Source organism: Hyperoodon ampullatus (assembly GCF_949752795.1).
Source record: "Hyperoodon ampullatus genome assembly, chromosome: 9".
NCBI classification, from domain to species: Eukaryota; Metazoa; Chordata; class Mammalia; order Artiodactyla; family Ziphiidae; genus Hyperoodon; species Hyperoodon ampullatus.
In genome coordinates this window covers 33,457,872-33,484,977 of record NC_136922.1, presented here as the reverse complement: position 1 = coordinate 33,484,977, position 27,106 = coordinate 33,457,872, and the positions used below count along the sequence as shown (strand labels likewise).

General features: G+C 35.3%; 1 protein-coding gene across 1 annotated transcript in view; it reads right to left on the bottom strand.

Annotated features, from left to right (window-relative positions):
* The window catches only part of HYCC1 (hyccin PI4KA lipid kinase complex subunit 1), a gene marked incomplete at both ends in the record, with an annotated part of 42,190 nt that extends 18,922 nt beyond the window's left edge, over window positions 1–23,268 (bottom strand). Inside the window, 7 exons of the mRNA XM_079711128.1 lie at window positions 1,409–1,525; window positions 10,152–10,247; window positions 10,620–10,735; window positions 11,237–11,317; window positions 12,163–12,342; window positions 17,805–17,906; window positions 23,218–23,268. Coding sequence (XP_079567254.1) covers window positions 1,409–1,525; window positions 10,152–10,247; window positions 10,620–10,735; window positions 11,237–11,317; window positions 12,163–12,342; window positions 17,805–17,906; window positions 23,218–23,268 — 743 coding nt within the window. The remainder of the gene's footprint in view (window positions 1–1,408; window positions 1,526–10,151; window positions 10,248–10,619; window positions 10,736–11,236; window positions 11,318–12,162; window positions 12,343–17,804; window positions 17,907–23,217) is intronic.
* Window positions 23,269–27,106: the final 3,838 nt, after the last annotated feature.

Below are 27,106 nucleotides of genomic sequence, written 5' to 3'. Positions count from 1 at the left end.
AAAGGAATTTGAAGTAGGTGGTGCAATATAGGTAATCATAGCAGCAACGAATCCAGTCCCAGCTCACTCCTGCCTACAAAAAACTCTACTAGTATCCCAGAAAAGAGGCATATCCATTTCCAGGCATAAATAATATTTATCTCAATCTTTACTGTCCTACCCATGAACAAAATAATGATCAATCAAATACTACAAAGCACACACAAAGCAAGAAGAAAACAACCCACTATCAAGAGACAAAAAACAACCAAACCAAATTCAGAGATGACTCAGATGTTGTACTTATCCGGGAAATTAAAATAACTGAGATTAATATATTAAATGCTCTAGTGGAAAAGAGGGACAACATGTATGAACTGACGGGTAGTTTAGCAGAGAGATAGGAACTATAAGAAAAAGCCAAATGAAAGGCTAGAAATAAACACAGTAACGGAGATGAAGAACCCCCTCAGTGGGCTCATTAGTAGACTCAACATAGTCAAGGAAAGAATCAATGAACATGAAGATAGATCAACAGAACTTAATCAGAAACACAAAGCAAAAAGGAGAGAAAATAAAATAGATCAGAGCATCTAAGAGCTGTGGGACAATATTAATGGTCTAACACAGGGGTCAAGAAACTTTTTCTTAAAGAGCCAGATAATAAATATTTTGGGCTCGTGGGCCATACCGTCTCCACTGCAACTAGTCAACTCTGTCACTATAGCACAAAAGCAGCCAAAGACAATACATAAACAAACAGATATCACTGCTTTTCAATAAAACTTTTTAAAAACCAGGGAGCATGCCAGATTTGGACCAAAGATCATAAATTCTGCCTTCAGTTAAGAAGCTTATAATCTACTGGGGAAAATTAAGGTATCAAGTGATTATAATATAAAGTATAGTAAAATATGTGTAGTAAGAGAAGTACAAAGTAGTAAAAGATAGGGTGCAAAGAAAAATACTAATATCTCAAGTATCAAGTAAGACTGAGCATCAATATTAGAAATTAATAGCAAATTCATAATAAACTTTGATGCAAGAGGCTCTAAGATGTTTCTCAAGAATTAAAATTTCTGGAAATGGAAAAGAGATATTCATTAGGGAAAAAATGCTACTTGGAAATTACAGCAAAAAAAAAATTGAGTAATGAAGAAAGAAACTGTAAGTGTATTTAGGTGTCACTAATTTTCATTCTGTCCCTGAATTAAAGAAAGACGATGAAGTGTTTTAGTTGGTTACAAATTCTTTGGAATATTAAAAGATATGTTTTAAATAATAAAACTATTATCAAGATATTGATTCATATTTTTTTCACAAAAATATGCTGATTGTTTATTGAGATAATAATATAGCAACAATAAAATAACAGACTATAATTTTCCAAAGAGATTAAAGGTTAACTTTGTATATGAAATAAACTTACAAGGCAAAATAAATTCCTGTTAACATCTGCACCATGAATCCTGAAGAAACCGGTACCCTGCTACTTATACCTTTGTATTTTCTTACATGTTGTCGAGGATATCCACAAACACAGATTCTAGAAAGACCAAAATAAATATATTTGTAAAATTAGTAAAAATTAAGGTAATTTATTTTTTAACATTTATAAGCCAACAATGTACGAGGTATGCTCTCATAACAAACCAAACAGCAATGAAACAAAGAATCTTTCAAAACAGAACATTTGTCTGTAACATTTTACTGAGTAAGTTAGACTGGGAAAAAAAGTAGAAAGCTGGGGGTATGTTAATATAAAATAAGTGAACCAGATTCTCAGAGTTGGTTCACTAATTTTGATCAATCATTATTATTGACCAAATTATTAATGATTTTTGGTTATCATAAAACCATAAAACATGAAGCTCAGCACTATTCATCATGAATAGATCAGTGGTATGATCCTCTATTCCCGATAAAGTTCTTGACACAAACTGCAGGCTCCAAAAAAGTATTCTAAAATTAGACTCAAATTTCATATAGTATATCTTAATAAATTTCAGATAGATTGAAAATTTTAATGTTAAAATACTATAAGAGGGGACTTCCCTGGTGGCGCAGTGGTTAAGAATCCGCCTGCCAATGCAGGGGACATGGGTTCGATCCCTGGTCCAGGAAGATCCCACGTGCCGCGGAGCAACTAAGCCCATGCGCCACAACTACTGAGCCTGCACTCTAAAGCACATGAGCCACAACTACTGAGCCTGCGTGCCACAACCACTGAAGCCCACGCGCCTGGAGCCCGTGCTCTGCAATGAGAAGCCCACGCACTGCAACAAAGTGTAGCCCCCACTCGCCACAACTAGAGAAAGCCCACGTGCAGCAACGAAGACCCAATGCAGCCAAAAAAAAAAACAACAACAACAAAGTAACATACTATCATCAGGGAGTGAAAAGGAAAGAATAAGAGGAATGTATAATTATCGCCACATTTATTGGGGGGTTTGGATAGCTGGCTGGCTGGTAGTGCCACTAAATCAATTAGGACAAGTAACACATACTGTTTTGGAAGGTGCTAAGTTTCAGGTATGTTTATTTTTAGGTATACAATATAGGTATCAGTTTTGTCTGTCATGTCCTCTCTCCCACCCCCAACGTCTTCCATTAATAGTACCTCTATCCCTCTTACCTTTAGGAAGTAGTCTCCCCCTATAAAATTAAGTATAACCATGTGATTACGGTGAGGCTGACAATAAAACTGCCTGTGACAAGAGATTGCTACTGTAAGATCTATTTTTCCCTTCTTCCTTTTAATAACATATATAAAGGCACACTCCCCTCCACACTCCCCAACCAATTTTAACTAGAACTATGGCCACCTGCTAGAGACCATATTTCCTAAGCTTCCTTGCATCTAAGTGTGACCATGTGACTAGTTCTGAACAGTGGTCTGTTAACTGAAGTCGTACGACTTCTAAGCTGTACCCTTAAAAGGCAGCTGCTTGCCTTCCACTCTCGCTTTCTCCCTGCTTTCAGGATAGAACGCAGATGTAATAGTAGTGATCCATCACCATACAGACAAGAGTAACACCATAGGGAATGGTAGAATCCCAAGAAAGAAGGAGCCTGAATACTTTAGAAACAGAGTCAATCTGCCCTCAGACCATCTATCAGCTTGAACTTTTATGTGAAAGAAAAATAAATAGCCACAAATAAACAGCCAAACCAATATTTAACCTGATACAGTACTCTTCCAATAATACTACTGCGCAACTTGGCCCTATAGGGGTTTGTATAAGCTTCAGACGGCACAATCGAAACTTTTGCTGGATTGTTTTTCATAGTGAACCTGGGAGAGATGTTCTTTTTCCTGCGTTCACTAGAGGAAGACAATGTAAGCTTTTAGCTGCCTGTGGTCACTGCTCTTACCACATAGAAGAAGCCTATCTTCAGTAAAAAAAAAAACAAGTATAATGCCAACAGATGAAAATGAGGTAAGAGAGAGAGAGGAGAGAATAGCCTGATAACAGTTGAGCCTCTGCATCTAGTTGACCCTGAGGCCAGTTCCATCCCTACTCTCCCCAAGTACTAACAGCCAAAAACTTTCCCTTTGATATTAGGTAGTTTTACGTAGGTATCAGTCAGTTGCAAGAGAAAGAGTTCTAACACTTACAAGGTATCTATGGGACATCTTGATGAAGATGTTTACTGAACTGGATACACAGGTTTAGAAATCAGGAAAGAAGTATAGGGTTTAAGAAAGAGAATATGGTCAGAAAAATAAGTTATTGCTGTTATTACACAATTTTTAAAAAACAACATTGCCATAGCTCTAGGATGGTCAATCAACTTTTAAATTTACTTTAGGTAAGAACTAGAGAGATAGTTCTCTCAATTCACAAAAGAAATAGGATTCCAGGTTCTCTTGTTTTCTCTACTAGCTACCTATAAGGAAATAAGCAATTATCTGTTAGAGGCTGTATTTACTTCTTTATTCAGAAGTGCAAAGGGTTAGTGTCTTAGTCCGTCTGGGCTGTTATAACCAAATACAACAGAAGTAGTAGTTTATAAACAACAAAAATTTATTTCTAGTTCTAGAGGCTGGAATCACAAGATCAGGGTATCAGCATGGTCGGGAGAGGGCCCTCTTCAAGGTTGGAGAGTTCTTGTTATATCTTCACATGGCAGAAGGGGAGAGGGAGATCTGGCTAAGAACACTAATCCCATTCTCAGAGGCCCCACCTCCTAATACCATCACATTGGGCATTAAGATTTCAACATAAGAATCTGGGGATGGGGGGAACACAAACATTCAGATCATAGCAGTTAGGGGGGTTTGTTTGTTTGTTTTTTAGCAGTTAGTTTTTAATAACTACTAAAACTTTACCCAAACTGTAGCAAGTGACTTCAGGAATTTTTCATTTATCAATGAAAGATTTTTAAAAAGTAAAAACTGAATTATTTCCTTTAATCATAATTTTACTTAATGGTTCACAAATCTGAAGTGGAAGAGATCATCTATCATTCATTCATTGAACAAATAGTTACTAAGTTTTTACTGTATGCCAGGCATTTCTCTTGAACTCTAAGGAGACAGCAGTGAAAAAAACACCAAAGTTCCTAACCTCATGATATTCCAGCAGTTGACAGGCTATACCAAGTGAACAAACAAGGTAATAACAGTGTTATAAGTACTAAAAGGAAATAAACTGGGGTGGGAAGATGCTACTATAGAAAAGATGATAATGGAAGATCTCTCCAAGGAGGTAACATTGAGCTGAGACCCAAAATAATCTAGTGCTAGCCAGCTGCAGCATAACTCATAATGGCAACTCTTTACCCTCTTTTCTCCAGTCCTTTTTTTAAAAAAAAAAAAATTAATTTTTGGCTACTTTGGTTCTTCGTTGCTGTGCGCGGCTTTCTCTAGTTGTGGTGAGCGGGGGCTACTCTTCGTTGCGGTGCGCAGGCTTCTCATTACGGTGGCTTCTCTTGTTGTGCAGCACAGGCTCTAGGTGCACGGGCTTCAGTAGTTGTGGCACGTGGGCTCAGTAGTTATGGCTCGTGGGCTCTAGAGCACAGGCTCAGTAGTTGTGGCGCACGGGCTTAGTTGCTCTGCGGCATGTGGGATCTTCCCGGACCAGGGATCGAACCCGTGTCCCCTGCATTGGCAGGCAGATTCTTAACCACTGGGCCACCAGGGAAGGGAAGCCCTCTCCAGTCCTTGCTTTTAATAATTAAGAATTCTGATTTACTCATCAGTACTCTGAATGCTCTCTTCAAAGATATTCTTTTCGCATAGATCCTTCACTGAATTTACATAAAATGCAGAACTAAGCGAAAACAATCAACAAAGCTACATGTCACATGAATGCCTGACTCCTCTGTTCATCAGAGGGTATCCTGAAGTTGCCTGACTTCCCTTTACAAATCCAAAACATAAGGACTCGACCTTACAAAAGAGCAGCTGAGTGGCCTAACCTCCACTGCTGTATTAAACTTACTCTGCGGTCACATATAGGTATCTCCCAAATTCACAAACCATGATAAAATAAAATTCCTTTTAGAAGGCATATTTGTCAATACATTTCTGGAAGAAGTTCTAAGTATCAATTTGTAAGTGAGGGAAACTACTGCCATAATTCTCATTCTCTGTTGAGAGATACTATCTCTTTCTTAGACTGAGAGAAAACCTGTGGGATTGTTCTCAATATACTGAATTACAAACCACAAAATGATTAGAAAGCCCAACTCCAGTGGGGCTGACTGGAGAGAGTATTTATTTAGAACTTAAAGTAGAAAAGAGAGCTTCCCTGGTGGCGCAGTGGTTGAGAGTCCGCCTGCTGATGCAGGGGACACGGGTTCGTGCCCCGATCTGGGAGGATCCCACATGCCGCGGAGCGGCTGGGCCCGTGAGCCATGGCTGCTGAGCCTGTGCGTCCGGAGCCTGTGCTCCGCAGCAGGAGAGGCCACAACGGTGAGAGGCCCGCGTATCGCAAAAAAATAAATAAATAAATAAAAAATAAAAAAAATAAAGTAGAAAAGAAAATAGATTAACTACTATCATTAGATCATCAGACCAGTGAATAGAAACTAGCTAGCAAAAAAGGGAAACAATGATTTTTCTATTTTTTAACTTGAGAAATATTTAAAATTTGGTCCAGTTCTATTTCCTATCCATCTGGATAAAATACATAGACTATGAAATAAAACTAACCAATTTCAAAACCTCTTCCTTTTCTGCTCTGCTTTTTAAATAGTGAGGAGAGGGGAGGTGAGGAGAAGGCCAGGAGAGCAGAAAAAGTGGGGGAATAAGGGAGAAAAGAGAAAATGGAAGAAATTCCTATACAGTAATGAGCACTTTTCTGTTCTCATGCTTCTGCTCTTTGAAATTAGGAGCCTAATAAAGGCTGCATCTTCTATCACTTTCCTCAAGAGAATACCATATACAAAAATAGTGCTCAAGTTGCTGGAGAAGAGAGATTATTTCAGATGGGTTGTAAAGGAAGGATGGAGAAGACTTACAATGGTGGAAAGGTGTACAAAGTAAATAATAAGCAATGAAAAGCCAACTGTAGGTTCTTTCAACAAGGAATTTCCTAGTATAAGATATGCTCTAGAACGGCTGGCAACTGCAAACAGGTGGGAAAAAAGAGCGGCTGTGTATCTATAGTGAACATGTGTGTTCATCATTGGGGTACTAGCTGTCATTTACTGAATGATAACAAAGTGGCATACACTGTGCTAAGAGCTTGTTCTCCCTCTCTCTCTCTCTCTATCATTTTATCAGTCAGGAAAATTAATCCACAAGATGGTTTATTTGCACAAAGCTGTCCCTAATAGACAGAAAACAAGAAGAAATCTGTTCAGTGGTCAGGAAGGCTGATTTAGGAATCAAGAGTGAGTCAGGGTTTCATTACAGATTCACAGGAACAAATACACTAATCAAGAATCCCTAGCAGTACATATTCAAGTCAGTCACCGAGGTGACTCACCAAGTGAACAAAATCAGGACAGTCCCTTAGACAATGGGGGAAAATTTAATTTACAGCTTAGTACAGTTTCATCTTTAATATTTATATTCTACATCAAAAGGCAAGATAAGCCATTTCTTAAACACAATTGTATTAAAAGAGATGCTCAACAGAAAAAAAATATTTCCCCAAATTTAGAGGACTTAGGAATATACGAATAAAACTTATTTGTAGTATTGGTGGGTATGTTGCTTTTAGGAGGGCCATATGTAATATTTAGTACTAGCAGAAAATAAAAACTTGTTGACTAAAACTCAGTCTACCTCTTGCCTCCTTTCAGATCTCTCTTCTAGTGGTCCATGCACATAGGTAGGAGGAAAACACAGGCTATCAAGCTGGCCATCAGTATGCTTACAGTTAACTGAAGCAAAGCTTATAGTTAACTGAACAGATTTTTGACCAGTAGAATAGATTTGTATGTATGCGTGGAGGGTGGGAAGTGTCCAGGATTGTTTTAATTCCACGATTCATTACAATCAGAAGGTTAAAAAAAGAACAGAACACATTTGTCACTGAACCTAGCTCAGGTATTCCATGAAATTTTTCTGGTTGTATTTATGTGTCCTTCCTCCTAGATAACCCAGTCTATCATTTTGGTATAATTATCATCAACAACCAAACTAATCAGCAATCTGAAACAACTGCCACATGGCCAAAACAACTTGATTAGCCATAACACAGTGTGATCACTTTATTTTATTCTTCAGGAAAACCTGCACCAGGACTAAGATCATCAGGAATCTCTTGTACTTTAACTATCATAATCATTTATAACTTACTTATCACCATAGTTCTATAACTAATTTTCCTTCCATAGCTCTGGACTAGGCTTTGCTTGATTAGATACTAGTGTTTTCTAGTTCTTTGCTATACATCTTTAAAGTGTACACCTTAATTAGAATATTTGATAAATGATTAAGGGAATCCAGAGTTAAGAGAAATAAATAACTAGATTTTAAACTATTGAGAATACAGTAATAGGGAATCTAAAACAAAAACAAAAGCAAACTAAGAAAGATGGAAACGATAAATTTGATGGAGTTCCTATTACATCATGTTCTGTGGCTTAAGAGTTAGCATTATTAAATAGTTTAAGTCTTTTGAATTACATAGATCTCTTTCCTCCCTCATTTTCTTATAGCTAGTGAGTATACAAGAGTTTTTCTTGTGGCATAGAATTAATGTAATATGTTTCTACTAAAATCTTCCTCGGCCAAAATCCTATAGCTAGTTTTCAAGTAATCGGTGTTTCTATTTGTTTTCAAAACCAGCTCTTACTTGTGTTCTTAAGGGATTACCTAATTCCCTTGTTAGTTAAATTGATATATTAGCAATTTTCTACCCAGAACATAAAGGTAATTATACTGAAGATAGTGCACTGGAGTTACACAGGACAGAAAGCAGTGACACATGTTCTTTCCTAACTTTGCCATCACTCATTTTAGGAAAACATCAACAGTGGTTCTTATTTAGGAGGTTGTGTTAGAACATTTGTATGTATTAGAACGTTAGAGCTTCAAGCATATTAGAATATTCCTGGGTCCTACCATCTAAAATACTGCTTTGAAGTAGTGTGTTTTAAGTTCTACAGGTGAAAAGTTCCTGCATCGAACTACTCCTTAAGCCAAAGTTTCTGAAGTGTTGGTTCTTACACTCATTTTAGTGCATAACAACATTTTCACTGGACCATAATGAAATGAGAAACAAGGAATGCTAAACATCTCACTTTTGACTTATAAACTGTTGTCCTGCCCTTCCATTCTACCCCTTTTGGGTGTTAAAATACTCTCCCCTTTCATTAAATAATGTTGACGGTAGATATTTATTATACAATGACTTGACAAAAGACAAAGTCGGCAACACCATGTAAATACCCATTTCAGCTTTTTTGAAATTTTACAGATCTGTGAAATTCAAAAACTCTGGGTACCTCTGCCTTTAAAATATTTAAAACAAGAAACATATTAGAAAGAGTCAGAGAGATGGCACACTGGTACCGTCTTCTAAGGTGCAGCAAATGTACTTGTGCTCCAATTCAGGAAATATCTGAATGACTCTCCACTTCTCTATCTTCTCTAATAAGCCCCCTGCCTTGTTACCTCCCTCTCCCTCTGGTCCTGCGTGGTTTTCTATCTTATTCAATAGAATCAGTTTAGGTTTTTTGTTTGTTTTGTTTTGACTTCATTTCTAAGTATTGGTCTATGCACCCTCCCTCTTACTAAATTTCCAAAGCTACATTTTCTAAATAAGTTTCCCAAATCTAAATTATTTTACAAGTTCCTTAATTCTATATTTTCCCTTATTTACTTGAATTACCAAAGGCATTTTCTCTGCCTTGTTTTTTTTTTTGTTTTCATTTGTTTTTGTTTTTTTAAAAAAGGTAACAGGGACTTCCCTGGTGGTCCAGAGGTTAGGACTCCTCGCTTTCACTGCTGAGGGTGCGGGTTCAGTCCCTGGTTGGGGAACTAAGATCCCGCAAGCCATGCAGTGCGGCCGAAAAAAAAAAAAAAAAAAGGTAACATCGTCAACATAGAAAATGTAGAGAATGACAGAAAATCACACAGGAAAAAAATTAAAATAAACTATAATTCCACCAAGTAGACATAACTATTGTTAATATTCTGGTCATATTCAGTCAACACTGGAATCACACCATATATACTATCATTAAGTACTCTTTTAAATCAGAATTCTTAAAAATTTGCATAGTATACACAAGGCTTACCATAATTTACTTAACCAAGCTCTTGGCTAAATTTTTTTTAACACGAAAAGTTTAAAAACCAGTATCTCTTACTTCCTTCTTGGTACCAAATTAGAGCACAATAAAAATAACTACCTAGATAGATAGATAGATAAACAGACAGATAAAAAAGCAAAGAAAACAGAAACCAACCACATGCCAAAAACTGAAAGGTCATAATAGTTCCATTCTTTTAATTATATAGTATGATCCTTTTCTAATTAAATATTCTATTGAAATGTTATTCAGCTTTACCCACTTCACTGTGTGTTTTGTGACTTCATTGTGTTTTTAGGGAGCTTTCTGTATGTCAACTACGTGGAGCTTTATATTAACCTATTTAGTGTTTCAAGCAAATGATTAAACAAAACAAAAATAACGTAGATATGTAACAAACTAGCAATCCTAGATTCATCTATTTCAATACTAAAAACATTTGAATTTTAATTTACCTTGAACAAATTTGACACAGTGATTGAAGAGAAACACTGGGCATATAAGTTAGGGCAGCATTGTAACACAACAAAAGGAATGTCAACACTTCAAACCTAAAGATAAACCAAAAGAATATTTACAAATCTTGAGAATTCTAAGAAGTCAACTGTAATTAAGCAAGCATTGGGGAGGGATATTATGTTACAGAACAGACCTGTACAATATAATCACACCAATAAGAATACAAAACTGAAAGGAAAAAGTAACAGTCATATGAAAATTATCTTAAAAATTCAATGTTCCAGATGACATCTGAAGCAAAGTGTAAGTGACAAATTGGGAAGATGTGTTTTTCTCTTGTATAAAATGACTCAACATTTTAAAAATTGTTACATACAACTCATTAAACATTATTTATAAATCTACTGAAATAATTCTTAAAAAATTAGCATGGTACAATAGCAGGTTATGTCTCCACAGTATACCTATTCTGTGCTGTCAGCATCTCCCTTTGGGGGTGAGGTCCGCTGTACACAACTTTTGACAAGCCATGCTGGGATAGGGCACTCTCGGTCAGAGCCATGGACCCAATGCTGGAAGGCTAAAGAAAAGACATGTGAATAAAGAAAACAACATTTTGTTGAAGATGTGGTATTTAGAATATATACACCAGTAAGAATGATTGCCAAGAACATCATACATCTTGGAAATATTCAGACTGCCTACTAAGTATTCTGCTCAAAGATTTAACAAATAATTAAAAACAAAGCACAAATAGAAATACAAAATAGTTTAACTTTAAAAATTCTACCCCAGAAATACATAATTGCCACACATAAAAAAATCTAATCTTATCTGTCAGGAGAAGGGGAGAATATTTCAAAATGAATACTTTTAATAGATCTTTTACAATCAGGTTTTAGTTTAATGATTTTGATTGCCCATTTTTACTTTGGGAACAGCCAATACTTTGTGTGGTGTTTTATACTTTTTAAGGCACTAATAAACTGATCAAATTTTTTGTCTCAATAACCAGACCCTAATTTATAGCAACTTCAAATCTTAGGACCAATAAACTTACTTTGATAAAAATGTCACTTACCTCATGATATACAGATGGTTTGGATAAAGATGGAATCGTAAAACTCAATACTTTGCTATGTCCCTGTTTGTCAACTATTTCCTACAAAAGTGAAAGAAAATATCTTACAATATTTATTTTTTATACATAAATTTAAAAGCTGAATTTAAACTGTTAGTCTAAAAAAAAAGACCTGAGAAGAAAGGAATTTTAAATTCAGCTAAAATCTTAAACTATGATAATCGATTATTCACAAATACTAGGAGTTAACCTTCTCCTTAAAATATAAGTACCATAGTTTTAAGGATGAAATACAGATGTAGTATGGTAATCATTGATTTTTTTCTCATGTAAAAAGTTCTACTTTCTGAATCAATTAACATAGTTATGAAATACATTATGAAATGACCCTTAAATTTTTTTTTCCACTTTAAAAAGTACAAACCTTAAGTATGTATCTACAATATTGTACTATTTAATATACAAACACTATTAGTAATGCAAACTATATATTTTAAATCAATGGTGTGAAGTCTGGAGACAGTCCAGATTTTACAGAATTATTATTGGTAGATATTAGACTAGATCTTTTCTCCCAAACTTTCTGTGAAGGTCACAACAGACAATTAATAGACAGTGGATTTTAAGTTTAAAAAATTTAAAACTCAACACTGATATTTTCAGATACCTCCATAAAATTATTTAAATGGACTGATTTTTAGTCTCCAATCAATCAAAAAATGTATATTTACATAATTGTATGTATGCCCATATAGCCTTCAACCTCCATAAAGTTATTTTTGGGAGAATGAGCTATGAGTCATTTGATGTATTAAAAATAAATATTAGCTTTACTAAAATGAAAAATAGCTGCCATTATGTATTCATTTTTGTTGAAAGGGTTATTTTTGTCAGAAAACATTTTGTTAACTACATTAAATACAAACCAAATTGTAAACCCCTAGGAGAAGAGCTTCAATGCATCCACTGCTATGCACATTTCTGCTGGCTGAGACGGCAAGGTAGCACCAAATCAGTTCTGGAAGAAACTGCAGTGTAAATCGAAGCAACTGCTCCTCTCCACTGCGATAGAATTCAAAGAGCTGGTGACAGACAGGTTCTAGCAACTGCAAGAAAGACAAAATATTCATTCAAGGACTGGACTGTATTTGAATGACACTGATGTATGAAATATAAAAGGTTTTCCCTGATTGGTAATTACTGAAATATACAAATGTTTCCATTTTTTAGAAACACAAAACTCTTCACAGCTAAGCTATTTAGTAATGAACTCTAGTGGAAGGCCAAACTGCAAACTAAGTGTATACTGAAGCACTTTATAAACTCTAAAACATTCTGTAACTCGAAGGTAGTATTGTTATTAAAACCATATCTTTTAAAATTCCTAAAATAGATAGGTTGTGAGAAGTTTCTTCCTGAATATCCTTGCTTCCAGATAAAACATGTCAATATAAATGATTGGCTACAGGGTTGGAGAAATTGAAATGGGAGTCCTAGGGAGTTACTGTCTCATTGCCTTCCTGAGTTATAACTAGGCAGCATCGGAGAGCAACGCCCAGTATATGTGGAGGGAGAAGCTGAATAATATAAAGCCCCTAGGTCTAGTTTCTTACTGTAACCATGGTTAATTCCCCTGGATGATCTAAATGTTGCTATCATTTTATTTTAAACTTGATTTGGACTTACGTTTTTCCCCCCACCACACTCCCCCAGTTACCCAGTTAACAGAGCTGACTGTATCTTTATAACAGACATTTTTTTAAAATATCAGAAAGTCAAGATAAGAGACTCTTATAGGTAAGTATTATCTTAAAGCATATATAATCATCACACACAAGTCATTAATGAATATGTCAGGGCTACTTTTCAAACAAGCAGGCTACTATTATATTTTCAGCAAACGGGAGTTCATTCACTTCACTAACTTAGGCAATAGATTGACGTCAATTTACGAAACAGATTTTCTACTACCAATAATTGGAATGAACAGGAACTAAAGTGGATGTTTTGATTTCAAAAAAGTTCAATATGTAAAGCAAATCGGGTATAATTAAAGTCAGTACTATAGAAAAAGTTATACTTTAATAAATATTGACTAAATCAAACTGGTCTTTCCTATTGAAAAACTATCTTCTGACAGTTAAAGAACATTTTTCCACTCTCAGAATGGTCATCAGAGTGCAACAGGTGTCCACTGTGGCATGGCAAAGGCAAAAGGAAACTGGAGGGTCAAAGGCAAAGTAACCCCATTCACAGATAGCAAGAAAAGTTTTTAGGGTAGGAATTTGGAAGAATGGAGAGGGGGATGGTGGAAGAAAGACTGGTAGGGGAATGTTTAGCTTTCAGGGTGGAGTTTTAAAAATTTCTTTGTGGACCAGGGTCGATAATCCTGTATTGTGGTGTAATATTGGTCATCTCTAAATACCAGGGAAAGCTTTGATTAAATCAATTAATATAGTCTAAAAATTATTTGCAAACTTGTGAAACTTTATGCTGAAAATTTATTCAATAGGCTACATGAACACATAATCAATTTTAATCAAAACACGCCAAAAGGCCTTTTAAACTGGTTTAAAGTCTAAAATTAAATGGAGTTTTGGTTTATGAAAGCAGAACCAAATGAAGACAGACTCAAAAGGGATGCAGAAGTTATATATTGCAATGAGATTAGATGAAATTATGCATATCCAACCACTAGAGGTAAATACCAGTATCTGTGCAGGATTTTACAGCTTGCAAAGTACGTTCACATATATGAACCCATTTAATTCCCACAATATTATATGGTACAGTGTCATTACCCTCATGTATACTTTCTACATAAGGAAATTGAGACAAAGAAGCTATCAACTGAAACCAAAAAAATCACACAGCTCACGAAAGTCAGACTGAAGCCAAGGCTTTCTAACTCCTTTATAAACATACATGAAAAATGTCGGAAAAGAATAAAACAATATACAATGTGGGAAACACAAGCAGTGTTTGACTTAACTAACCTGAATATATTTGAGACAAGCAATGGAGCATTAGAACATGCTGTATTCCTAGTGTCTTGCTTGAACTTTTGAATTATTTTCTCATGAAAACATTGTTATACTTGGTGGGTAGGTTTCTTAATACTGTTAAGAGAGAACTGCACCTCAAGTATATTTTGATGTGTTAAATGGCCTTTTTATGGTCCGATCATCATGTACCTTCTTTCCATTCTAAAATACATTCTGAATTCTAAAACAACTGAGTTACAAATGAACTTTTACAACAATCTATTCATAAGTAAGAAGCTGTATCTTAAGAGAGAATTTTAATGATAATAGAAATGTATCATAAAAATGCCTTTAAATGACTAAAGCAGGGATAGAAGATGGAAAAGAGCTAAGTTTGGGTAAATTCACAAGAGAATCTTCCAAACTTTTTTTGCATTGAACAACTACTGAGAATACAGGTAGGAAACAGATGCAGAAAAGTTGGAGGGCACTACTCTTCAGGTGCCAGTAGCCAATGAACTGACCTCCTCTCACTCTGGGATTGCTATGCCTAGAAGATTTTATGTGGCTTTTTCAAAAAAAACAGCTGGTTTCATAACAGACTTGAGCATTGTTAGCCTCTAATCCTATGCCTATCTTAGTCAATTAAAAGCACTGGTTAAGGAAATTTCATTGTATCCATAAACTGCCTCTTTACAGTTTCTTGAGCCTGCCACACACACCTGCCTCAGGGCCTTTGCACTTACTATTCCCTCTCTGGAAAGCTCTTGCCCCAGTTTTATTTTCTTCCTCTAATTCACCTCCTCAGTCCCAACACATACTTCCGCTACTCTGCTTTATTTATCTTCACAGTTTTATCACTGACATTTTATTATACATTTAGGTATTTGTTTAATGTTTCTTTCACCTACCAGAATACAAGCTCTAATCTATAAGAAAAAGAATTTGTTCTATTTTGTTCACTGCTACATTTCTAAGTGATTTCTGGCACGCTATATGTGTTCAATAAATATTTATCAAATGAATTTAACTGAATAATGAAAAAGTACTACTTGTAAAATCCAAATACCAAATTTCCCAGACTTCAAATAACAGCAGAATCAACGTTCCAAATTTCAAAAATGCCAAAAGACAATGACGTCAACTTTTTGGGAATATCTCCACTTTAAGACACAAAGTGTTCTGAAGAGCAAAAGGAAGGCTATGATGTTAAAGTAGACACTGCTATATTTCAGAAGCACTTCTAAGTACACTTTTAAAGATTGAGTTGTCTCTTTAAGAATACAGAATACACACTGTCTTTACCACATTCATCAGGCTAAAAACATAAAACAAACTTACATGCAAAACCTCCTAAACCAGTGCTTCTGAAAGTGTGGTCCATGGACTGAAGACCATCTACAAACTGTTACCAGTCCTCAACAATATAAATACAGAAATTGAGAGGAAATATTTAAAAACTTTTATAGCAACTTGATATGGCTGCAATAACAAAGAGGGTGATCAGCAGATTATTATTGAACAGAGTATGGATCAGTTAGGGGTTATCAAATTTATGTGGTACCTCGCATGTGATGTGAGTTGCATACTTGTCATACACATTAGGTACACATATTGGTCTGTGAGAGATTGGAAAAAAAAATTTTAACTGGTACTTCACCACAAATAGTTTGAGATATACTGCTCTGAGTCATTAGAGCTCACTGTCATCTGAATGAAAGAAATGCTATGAACCAAACTAGCCTATCAGAAATTTACCTCTATCCAAAGCAACCTGGTAAAAACACACTTCATTAGAGAAATAATTTTTAAGTCTTTCAAAATACTGAGCAGTAAATGATAAATAAGACTTAATTTGTTAAAAAAAAATAATAAAGCACACAGCTATACTTGCTCCATTTGGTAAAATAATTCTCAAATCAAATAAACATGGAAAACTGTAAGACAGCTTCTACCCAAATACTTCAAAAGCTAAAACCCTTCAAGAAAACAAGCTACTATACAAATTAAGAAGCTTTGGGAAGGAGGAAGGTTGCTCTATTTAGTTATTCCAGTTAAAGTTTTTGTCTTGTCAATATAAACCCTAGTCTTTTTTCCAGCACCTAAAATTCATAATCTTTATAATCTTCTTTATGGAATAATCAGTAGAAGCTGGGTTATTCTAGACCCCCTCCAAAAGAGGTTACCTACTCAAATAACAAAAGACTCTAGTTTTGATAGTTTCATCCCAAAGGCATATAGGTCCACATAGGACTAGACGCCAGGATGTAAGTTGTTTTACCCCTAGATAATAGGATTAGTGGTCTTAGAGCCTATCGTTTCACCTACCAAACTCAAGTATAAAAAGAATGCATACCTCATACTCCTCCTCTCTACTCCACCTCTTTCCAGTCCCACTGACACTGCCTTAGCTCAGGTTCTCAACAACCCTCCTACACTGTTGTCATAGCCTCCTAGTCTTCTTGCTTTCATTTCTTCCATTCTCCAATCTGTCCTCCACATAGCCACCTTCCTAAAACAATCATCTGGTCAAGTCATCAGAACAAAAAAAGTCTAAACTGCTTATGATGGAATTCTAGGCCCGCCATGGTTACAACCTAAACCTATCTTTCCAGCTTCAGTTCCCAACAGTCTTTCATCTCTTGTTAACTACTGCATTAGCCTATTTGCTTTTATCTGAATGCCATGCCTTTTGATTTTCCTCACTAATTCCAATCCTTACCTATTATATTTCTACTATGAATGGTGGGATTTATAAGCACCAGAATCTGGAGTATAGATCATTTTGTCACCTTCAAAGTAAATTTGCTATCTAAAAAAGAAAAGGAAATGCGGGGTGGGGTGGAGGGGTGCACAGAGAAAAGAAGAAAGGACTGGGAAAAACACCAGCAGGACCAAACTACTTGCTACTCCTCAAATTCCTCACATTTTCTCAGGCCTCCATACACTATCCCTACAGCTTGGAATGTCCTTTTACTTTCCACACCTGGAAAACATGTGCAAATCCATCTAGACTCAGTTAGGCACTGCCTTGAAAGCATGTATTTACATATTTCCTCCCTTTCCTCTTACGGGATAAAGACCATGTTCTACTCATCTTTGATTTTCTGTTGCCTAGCACTGCAGCTGGCTCATAATGGGCACACAAATATTTGCTGAATGAATAAATGAATGCAGTGACCCAGACTTTCCAAGGCTATCTCCAGCAAGATAGATATATAGATAGATAGATAGACAGACAGATACCTACATACATAATGCATAGGTAGATGAGCAGGAACATGTTCAGAGGTGGCTTTGGAATATGGTAATAATTCTATTTCTTGGCCCGGGTGATGGTACACTGGATCTCATTTTATTATAATTTTTTTTATTCTGCCATTTTTCTGCACATAATGTATTCTTCTCTTATCCCTCTATCCACTTCTCAAAAGAAATCAGCTAAACACTCCAGAATATATATTACAATTCTTTAAACTATACTTTTCTTACCCTTTTTAATATATGTATTATTTTTCACAGTAACAAATTAAAAAATCAATCAAATGAATACTACTAGCACAATAAACTATTAGAGTACTTACCTCACTTTGTGGCTCCTGGATAACTTTATAGAGAGATGAAACTAAAGAATTCTTGTCTTTCAAATTTGTAGCATAACTTGGTAAAGATGTTTCTGGTAGTGTCTAAACAAATTTTAAAAAATACATTTTATTTTTATGAAATGTCCAGAATAGACAAATCCAAATACAGGAAGCAGATTAGTTGTTGCCAGAGATTGGGGGATGGGGAATTGGGAGAAGGAAGAATTGGGAGTGACTAACCAGGTATGGAGTTTCTTTTGGAGGTGATGGAAATGTCCTAGGATTAGATGCTTGTGTTAGTGGCACAACATTGTAAAACCACTAAAAACCACTGTATTTTCATCTTAAAATAGTGAATTTTTCATTATGTGAATTATATCTCAACAAAAAAATTGTAAAAATAAAATAAAAGATATATTTAATCCTCAACATCAACAGGGACATAAATTAACATCAGCACTTCATCTTTGATCACAGTTTGGGGTTAGAAATAAGAATACAAATCATTTGTAAAGCCAGAGATACATTTTTTGTAGCATTATACAGGTTACCAATCTTATTAGCAGTATTTTATCCTGTTTCTTAATAAACATGTTATATAAGGATCTAATGTTTCAAACCTTAAAGCCACAGATCATCTATCAAAGTAACTCCTGAGTTACATGTTGTGACTGTTAAGTAAGACTGTTCTAATTCACAGAATTGGGGGGAAATTTTTTACTTCTCAGAACTGGAGAAAAAGATAGCCACACTACCAACAAACTAGTGTTCTTAATGCCATTTAAAATATCAGCAATTAATCACAGAGCCACCCTTTCAGAAAGGACACTATGACCAGAGAGGAATGGGAAGAGATAAAACTCCAGTAGTAAGTCAGACGGTTTAGGATAAAAGTAGTAGGGAAATCTGAAGAAAAACAAAAACCCACTTCATCATAACAAATGATAAAAACCTATCCTTCTAGAGTATACCCCTTCCTTAACAACTTCTGTCTCCCAAGTCATTATTTTTTCCCATGAAAATTATTTCTATCAATCAACCAACTAATCAACAATGTTAATCCTTCAGTAGATATAATGTCTCAAGATACTGCTAACAGTCATTCCAAGATATACACTATTTCTTACATGTCCCACATCCTAGTATTTCATGATTTAAAATGGGTTATGGTTAGTGTATATAGGTGTGTGTGTGCATAAATAGACATAGAAAATTAAACAGCATTAATTTTTATAATAAGGACATTTGGTTCATTTTTACCCTACTGTGAACTCCTTGAGGGCAAGAACTATCTTATCTCTCCATCCACAGCATTCAGCACAAAGCCTCGTACTCAAATCTTTGCTGAAGACATTTATATAGATGAACAAAATAAGAAATAAATACTGTCACTGTTTACTCTTCAGCAGATTCTTTAAAAATAGGTCACATTTCACCTTAGGATATATAAGTGAATAGCTTCTTTTTTTAATTTATTAAGATAGTTTTGTTTACCAGAATGGTAAGTAAATGTGAACTATCTGGGAACCTTCCACAATTCTTCCGGGGCGGGGTGGGGGTGGGGGGAAGCGGGGAGTTTCACTGCAGCTGCTTACACAAAGAGGAGATTAGGGCTTTCTTCAGTATTTCAAAAGCATGTAGCAAAAGATCTCCGGGCAACATTCCATTTCCGTTATTTGATCAAGAGTAACCTAATATTGATGGAATTTATAAAAAGGGAATAATAGTCAAATAAACAACAGATTTCCAATCACCTGAATGATAACGAACCTAAATGTACATGTAAAACACATTAATATATGTGTGTGTATGTGCACACGTGCACATGCGTGTCTAAACATAAAATTTTAAACCAAGTGAATTGAAAAATAAATCTTAAAAAATGATTAGTGAATAGAAAGATTATTACATATACTATCTAGGCTAAAACTGGAAGAGTCATTAAAAATGTGAACTACAATTTTCAGTTTACATACCAATTTTACGTCATGAGGTAAAATATTTTTTGTGAAACAGCAAAAAGCAAAAGGACAGCTCTTTTCTGAAAAGACAAGTTCTAGAAAATATCCTGGGCCTAGGCTACTACTGCTAAATGAGAGGAAGGATCTCCTAAAAATTAGTGTAGTGAACTATTATATTTTATCACAATTCTGTCATTATTTCATTTTGTGAATGTGGGAAAAGTTACTTTTGTCTGTAGAAGGAGAGAAAATACAATTGCTGTGTTTATGAACAGTGTTTTGAAAACCTTAAGATCTAAAAGAGCCTATGGATTTAAATACCATGACAGCAAACCTTTAAATTTTCTAACACTGTACTAGTTCAAAGGTACTTGCCTTCTTAAATACCAGCTAAGCTTTCTCACTTTTCAGAAGGCAGAACTGGAGACAAAAGAAGTTATAATGGGAAATTGTGGTAGGAAATCAGTCTTGGCAAAATTTTAAGAAGACAGATGCTTCATACTAAAGTATCATTTGGCAGATGGCTTTTATAAAATGTAAGGAAGTGATATGGGTTGGGTGGAAGAGAATTAATGAAGATGGACAGATGGGTGGAGAACCAATAAATAAAACAATTCTGACCAACAACATTACACATAAGACTAGATTTTGAGTCACATATTGTGATTCAGTGACTACCAGAAAATCAAAAATCTGGCGGATAAATCTACATATAACATTAAGAAAAACACAATACAATCTGAAAGATAATATTTTATAAATAAATATTTGTAAAGACAAAGATTGAACTAACTATTCATGAAACCTTAAAATAATGAAGTCTGAGTCTAATTCTCTTTGTTGGTATACTAAGACAATATTAATGAGGGCCCATAGCTAGAGTAAATACTAGTTTTTCCAAAGGCAAAAAAGAAAAAAAGAAATAAAAATTGCACAAAGCAAACTGCATTGTCTTTGTGCATTTGAGAGAATGTTGAGTGAGGTTATGAGGTTGGGAGTTCAGACTGTACCCATGGAACAGTGCACAGCTAAAATCATCTTCAAAGACCACCTATTTCAGTTTTTCTGGTGAGGATACTGAGACCCAAAGAAGTTATGTGATTTGTCCAACATCGTAAAACCACCTAGAGGAAAAATTATAATTAGACCAAAGGGTGTCTGACTTCTCAGCCCCATGTACTCTGTACCACTTACTTTATTAATCATGATGACCTTGGCCTTATTAGCACCACGGTTATTAGATTAAACAACCAAGCAGAGGCATAGATAGATAGATGATAGATAGATAGACAGATGATCCCTAAACTTTATTTCTTAAATATTTTCACCAAAATATATAATTAACATCACAAATCATTTCAAAAGACAAGATATTCAATTTTAAAAGTATAGTTGGGAGATTTGTTCTCATGCACTTTCCTATCTTCTATCACTTTTACTATGCTGCTGATTTTGTCTGGTAACCTTAATCTCTTCATCAAATATAAACAGAGCTGAATTCAACACACATTAACACAATTCAAAATAATTTTCAGAAATGCCTACCAAATTAACCAAGGAATATGAAATATCTTCCCTTATACTTGACAATAATTTAAATCATTTGTTATGTCAAATTGATTGAAAATTGGGTAAATTTAATTTTGGCGGGTTAGGGGAAAGTTAAATAACCTTTTATTTCATGGGGCCCATGATCTTACTCCCCTCCTCTCAAGGAAAAGTTTCCTTCCCAGGAAGGGAAGGAAATAAACAAAAAGATGGGAAGGGAAGAGAATTAGTCATGATTTTCAGTTATTTGCCTTAATAGTTGATCCTCCCCTAAGCCCCACATCCTTTATCGAGCCCTCTTGACACAACTCCCATAGTAAAGAACGGCTAACTGGCTCTATTTGCTTTTGCAAATTTTACTTCATTATTAATATAAGAATGCCCTAGAAGTGGTATTCAACTGTTAAACTTGACAATTTTAATCAACTTGCCAAAAAAAAAAAAAACATGGCAATGAACCATATTAAACACTCTTGAAGCAGGAAAAAAGGTTAAAAACACAAAGACAACATATGTAAGAAAAAAAGGCACACACCAGATTTAATCAAACTATTAAAATATGTATACTATATACAGTGCCCTTTTATAAGTGCATGTATAACTACATCACTTTATGATGAGTTACGGGACCCATAGAAAGATATTCAATTCATGACTATAAAAGCTTAGAAAATGAAAACCTTTGTCATTCATCAGGATGAGATAACGACGGGTAAGGCCAGCTACAAAATTAACAGGAAACATCGCTTCTCTCAAGGACATACTGCAGCTAAAAAGTGTCATAACAACCTCCATTTTTGAATGACTACTGTATTCTTACTCAGTGAGAAGCCTTGTAATCTAAAATCATAGATATCAAGAACTTTGACATTTAAACATATATCAGTTAAGAATGAAACATCCCACCCTTGGCAGGAGGATCTAAGTCACCTAGACACAGAGAAGCAGGCTTCAGATAAGGGGTTTCTGAACCGAACATTCCACACAGATGTTAACTTTGTAGTTCCCAAGACAACATGACCCTGGGTCCTCTTCACAGTCCAGGCCAGATTTTAACCCCATTACACATAGCTCTGCTTTGTTTTGAGTCTATCAAAATACTGTTTCATTTAAATTTCACCTTTTCTGAAAATCCTTTAACAATTTTATTTTTTCCTTTGTTTGGTGAGATGTCTACAGGGTACCTATTGTATAGTCTCCCTCACTGAAACAAGCCAATAAGTCTGACTTTTGTCCGAGGCCTTGGGCTAACTTGGCTGGACAAAAAATGACAATTTCAGCCCAAACCCTTCCTTCCTGTGGTTCATGATCAGGAAGCTCACATAATTATGTGTAACAACAAGACCCAGAGGACAAAAAGAAGTTAGTTAACTGGTTAAAGGAACACTATTTTAACTATCATAAAGAAGAGTTCATGAGACAAGAAAACAGAGTTTTATATTTCTTCATCAACTAACCAAGAGTTATATACTGCTTATACAGGCATTGGGTTAGCTAACTAGAGAAAGATGCACTGATAGAAAGTTGGGCAAATATCTTCCCATCTTCTCCTCATCATTGATCTGCCCACTCCCAGTGCCCCCCAAATTGGGAGAAACATTTCAACAGTAAATCTTTCATAGTGGTTGGAGAGAGTGACATCAACTTTCAGAGACTTTAACCATTCTTTGTGGTGTTGCCATAAAAGGGAGAAAACAAACTAAACTACTTGGTGAAAAACCGAGTCAATTTCCTAGGAAAGATTACTATGTGTAAATAATTCCTTAATAAGATTTTTTGGAACCTTCTTTTGCTTCCACAGATATTTAGCTTTTTAGTCATTAAAAAAAAAAAGTCACTGGAATTTAAATCCCAGATACAACTTCTTTGGAATATAACTATTATATTAAAACAGTAAATATTACCTTAAACTCTGACAACCATTCCTCCACAACCCCTTTCTCTGAAGTGAACATCTTTCCACATCTGTTCTAAACATTCAACCTGAAAATTAACATAGAAAAATGTTAAAATTTTGAATATATTTTCTTTATAGTCAGATTACCAAGAATAAAAGTAATCCTATAAAATTTAGCTACTTTGTTACTTGTGAAATTAAAGCAGTTTCAAACATAAATTACTGGGTTCATTTCAAAACCAGTGTGCACAAACAAGCATTAAAATGCAACAATTTTGACAAAAGTATAAACATCATAACATGATGAAATTGGCTCTGCAATTTTTCATTCAGCTTTTAGTAATACATACTGGACATTTTTCCCTAGTTTCAATTAAATAATTCCAAGTAGATAATGCATCTTAAGAAAACTGTAGAGGGACTTCCCTCATGCCGCAGTGGTTAAGAATCTGCTTGCCAATGCAGGGGACACGGGTTCGATCACTGATCCAGGAAGATCCCACATACCGCGGAGCGACTAAGCCTTGTGCCACAACTACCGCGTGCTGCAACTACGGAAGCCCCCGCGCCTGGAGCCCGTGCTCCGCAATGAGAGAAGCCACCGCTACGAGAAGCCCGCGCACCGCAATAAAGAGTAGCCACCACTCGCCGCAACCAGAGAAAGCCTGCACGCAGCAACGAAGACCCAACACAGCCAAAAATAAATAAGTTAATACATAAATTCATTAAAAGAAAACTGCGAAAAACATTTTAAAACTGAAAATATAAAAAGACGTGCATCCAAAACTAACTTTATAGAAAGCATTAATTTAATTTGCTTATATTTCAGTTCTTTACTACAGTAACAATCTATCTAGGTAAGCCACTTGGTTCCCTGAAAGCTTAATATTCATAAAACAGAAGTAAAAGTGGTAATATCCAAGAAAATGACCTTAGTCTTAACAATAGTTATTCATAAGATTGGAATTTACTTAAGTATAAATAAGAAAAAAGGAAGCTAAAGGAAATGCAAAACAAATTTATCTCAAGCAAAACTTTTGTCAAAGTACAATGTAGTTTTCTTCACCCATCCATCTATAGGAGAATAAACTTAAAAACTGTTTCTTGAGGGGAAACTTTATTAGCTCTAGCTGAATTTCCTAACCTCCTAAGTCAGGCACAAACCCTGCATTAGCCTTCTTAATTTTAATCAGCATTATCATGTAGTAGAAACCGGGACAGAATTGACAGAAACTGAATCCTGATTCTATTCTTACTTATAGTATAACCTTGGGCAGGTTATTTGCCTTACTTTTTTCATTCACGAAATAGGGATAACCACAGTACCTACTTTTAATGGATTATTGTGAGAATTAAATGAAAAAATGTAAATAAAAGCACTTATTACAGTACCTTGCAATAAAAGTGTTATTACTATGCAATATTATTATCAAAGAATATCAACTTGTATAGCCACTGCTCATCTGTCTATCAAAGTATACAGATACTTCTTAATGAACAACATAGGTTCTTGCAAAGAATACATTCTAATGTTTCTGTTGTCTAATTTCCATTAAAAAATGGTTAAATATATATATATATTCACTAATTCATTTATTCATACATGAAGAATTACTTGAGAGATACGCATTTTATTTTTTCAGAATAAAAAAATAGCCCTTTTTTATTCTAAATTTTATCCTTGGATCAAGCCACACTATTAGAAAACCACATATTTGTACCATATTATTGATTTTATAGAACTGTCCATTCAAATAAACTGGGCTTTGGAATTATGCCCAAAATGTTACTGAAAACCCTGTTAGATCACGTTCTTCCCTTTAAAATCCAAAGGAGGAGAAACATCACATCTTTCAATCACATTTTTCAATACCAGGAAAAACTCTCCTTTAGAGTAACTGGTTTACTTTTTCTTTTTTTTTTTTAAATTGTAGTACTGATTTTTTAAATTTATTTATTTTTATTTTTATTTTTGGCTGCGTTGGGTCTTCGTTGCTGTGCATGGGCTTTCTCTAGTTGCGGTGAGCGGGGGCTGCTCTCGTTGCAGTGTGCGGGCTTCTCATGGCGGTGGCTTCTCTTGTTGTGGAGCACGGGCTCTAGCCGCGCAGGCTTCAGTAGTTGTGGCACGTGGGCTCTGTAGTTGTGGCTCACAGGCTCTAGAGCGCAGGCTCAGTAGTTGTGGTGCACAGGCTCAGTTGCTCTGCGGCATGTGGGATCTTCCTGGACCAGGGCTCAAACCCATGTCCCCTGCATTGGCAGGTGGATTCTTAACCACTGTGCCACCAAGGAAGTCCTGGTTTGCTTTTATATTATGGATACTGTGAATCTCATTACAGATTCTCTTTGCTTTAATAAAATGGGAGTCAAAGTTTCTGCCCTAACTCTGTAAGCAGGCCAGGATTAATTTTATTTATCATTTTATATTATACACTTACCCTTACTTTCTTTCTACCTAGATCTACTTATTTTTATCCTGTTATACATATTTGTGAACCAAAGTGAAGCAAGGTAAATATAAATGCAGATGAGTTTTCTTTTGTATTTATCCACTGTTTATCTAGTAAATTAGGACAGAAAGCGATCACAAATAGAACGACACTACATCAAGTTACAGAGAATTGGGGAGGTAAAATTTTTACAAAAATTCAAAATAATCCTCTACTTAAAATTTATTTTTAAAAGGTTAAAAGGAATCAAGAGGCATATGCAAATGGATCAAGAATAGTCAAAGCAATCTTGAAGAACAACAGAGTTGGAGGACTTGGATTTCTAAATATCAAGGCTTACTATAAAACTTACCAAAACCATAGTAATTAAGCCAGTGTGGTATTACCGTAAAGTATTATCATATTATCATCATATTATCATTACCAAAAAAGAAAATGGAACAGTTTAGAGTGACCAGAAACAGACATACACATACATTATCACCTGATTTATAACCAAAGTGACACTGTAATTCAGTAGGGAAAGGGTAGTCTTTATAAAAAAATGGAACTAGGTCAACTGGACAGCTACATGGGGTACAGAGTGGGGAGAGAACCACAACCTATAGCTCATGCCATATGGAAAAGTCAGTTGCAGCTGGATCACAGATCTAATTTTAAAAAGTAAAACAAAAATTTTAGGAGAAAACATAAGAGAATACCTTTATAACCTTGGGATAGGCAAAAATTTTTTAAATAAGAAGCACAAAAGCACTAATCATAAAGGGGTTTTTATAAATTGGATTCATTAAAAGTAAGAACTTCTGTCTGCCAACAAATGAATGGATAAGAAAATGTGATACACATACACACAAACACACACACAATGGAATATTATTCAGCCTTAAAAAGAAGAAAATCCTGGGGCTTCCCTGGTGGCGCAGTGGTTGAGAGTCCGCCTGCCGATGCAGGGGACACGGGTTCGTGCCCCGGTCTGGGAGGATCCCACATGCCGCGGAGCGGCTTGGCCCGTGAGCCATGGCCATTGAGCCTGCGTGTCCGGAGCCTGTGCTCCGCAACGGGAGAGGCCACAACAGTGAGAGGCCCACATACCGCAAAAAAAAATAAAAATAAAAATAAAAAAAAATAAAAAAAAATAAAAAAAAAAAAAAAAAAAAAAAAAAAAGAAGAAAATCCTGCCATTTGCAAAAACATGGATGAACCTGGGAGACCTTACGCGAAGTTAAATAAGCCAGACAAAAAAGACAAACACTGCAAGATCTCACTTGTACATGGAATCTAAAAAAGTCAAACTCATGGTAACAGACAGTAAAATGGTGGTTTCCAGGGGGGTGGGGGAAATGGGGAGATGTTGGCCAAAGGGTACAAACTTTCAGTTATAAGATGAATAAGTTCTAGTAACCTAATGTGCAGCATGCTAACCATAGTTAGTAATAATGTATACTTGAA